The following is a 1,605-nucleotide window of genomic DNA, read 5'->3' as shown; positions in this document are numbered from 1 at the left end:
GTGAAGCTCTTTTCAGATTAAAAATACCTTTGAGGAAATGTATTTTCAGATGCCAAGTAAACAGCATCATGGCTACTCCCCTCCCCCCGCGAGCGCGACCACCCGCGAGACAGAAGCGGAAGGAGGTTCTTAAAGAGACAGAGGTCAATTTCAAGGCGTTTAGAAGAGGAAGTGATGAGAAGACAAGTTTATTTTCTATTTAAACATAAAAACAGCATTTTAATAACAGCTAAAAGTGACATAGATACTTTRTTATGGTAAATGTATGCCTGAGAAACACATAATATTGCCCCTTTAATAAACATTCAGGAATGCTTCTGGTTGATTCTTAACACTTCTTTGCACTCATAGTTGTGTCTTATTGTTCAATCAGAGGCTATTGTTGCTTCGTCCACACTGATTGGTCTAAACCACAGGCCTAAGCACCGTGCTGCTTTAGCAGGTAGATTCTCCGTAGCGTCCATCCTAAAGTGCAGAATGGCTTTTCACATTTTATTATTATTATTATTTTCAAAAACTAGAAGGAACATTACATTTAAAAATTGGTTTTCTTGTCAGCTGGCCTGGATATTGGCATTTAGATGACAATTACCTGTCAAATGAACCAACTTTATCTCTACGTTTTGTAGTTTTATCTTAGACAGTTGATATCTCTGTTTCAGTTTTCTTTAGCTTTTCTAGTGCTCACCTTTCTGTTGTTATCTCCTTTAGGCAGAGCCATTATTCATCTGAGGAGGTGTCGTTTGCCAACAGCTGGTTGAACTCAGCTGAGTACGTCTCTGCAGCTCATTTTCACTCCAGCTTGGAGAAATCCTTGCTGTTTATCACCCCTCTGCCGAGTCGAGTCCTAAAGGTGCGATCATGACATCGACTTATTTCACACATTATGCTACAAAATGTATTTTAACTTCTATCCCTTACAGTTTTACTGATGTGTCTAGAAGGGTGACGTGGCTCCAAAAATTGCTGACCTGAGTAAGGAGGAGAACCACTCACTATCTATTTTCTCCTGGATGAGGAGGGTCAACACTTTTCTTGGTAGGACACAAACACTAAAAGTTTTTTTTTTGTTTGTTTGTTTGTTTTGTTGTTGTTGTGGCCAAGTTCCACAGATGACTGTGATCCTTTGTCATCTACCAGGTGGAAGGTTGGTGAAAATGTGGAAAAGCGCGATGTGTTCAGTGAGCACCAGAGAGAAAGGCAGAGACCTGATGCAGCAGCTGATGCTGAACCCCGGCTTCGCCACGACAACTTTCCTGTCCATCATCGCTAAAATGGCAACAAGCTGCTGAGACGAACACAAACAGGAAAACAACAACAACAACAAAACTTCTTCAATAAGACAGAGGTCACTTTTTAACTTAAAACGTGGATGTTAGGTGGTTTTTACAGACTGCTGTAGCCTTTCCTGTCTGTTTTATTGTGTGATTATATAGAAGCCTTATAAAACATGAAGCGCTTCATATTTTTCAAGCTTTTGTTGCAAAACCAAGTCAAGGCACAAAATCAAATTATTTTTAATCTTTTTTGTTTTTATTTGAATAATTTCTGCTTACACAGAAAACTTCTAAAATGATCAAACAGCATGTTGATTTGACCTTTTAC

At 39.0% G+C, this 1,605-nt stretch overlaps 1 protein-coding gene across 1 annotated transcript in view; it reads left to right on the top strand.

Moving 5' to 3' along the window:
- leg1.1 (liver-enriched gene 1, tandem duplicate 1) overlaps positions 1 to 1,526 on the top strand; it is a 5,951-nt gene extending 4,425 nt beyond the window's left edge. The window contains exons 7-9 of the mRNA XM_014027721.1: positions 712 to 853; positions 942 to 1,038; positions 1,141 to 1,526. Of these exons, the coding sequence (XP_013883175.1) occupies positions 712 to 853; positions 942 to 1,038; positions 1,141 to 1,292 (391 nt within the window). The 3' untranslated portion in view covers positions 1,293 to 1,526. The remainder of the gene's footprint in view (positions 1 to 711; positions 854 to 941; positions 1,039 to 1,140) is intronic.
- The last annotated feature ends 79 nt before the right edge of the window (positions 1,527 to 1,605 follow it).

This window comes from Austrofundulus limnaeus, unplaced genomic scaffold (genome assembly GCF_001266775.1).
Source record: "Austrofundulus limnaeus strain Quisiro unplaced genomic scaffold, Austrofundulus_limnaeus-1.0 Scaffold677, whole genome shotgun sequence".
NCBI lineage: Eukaryota > Metazoa > Chordata > Actinopteri > Cyprinodontiformes > Rivulidae > Austrofundulus > Austrofundulus limnaeus.
This window is presented reverse-complemented; position numbering and strand designations above follow the sequence as displayed.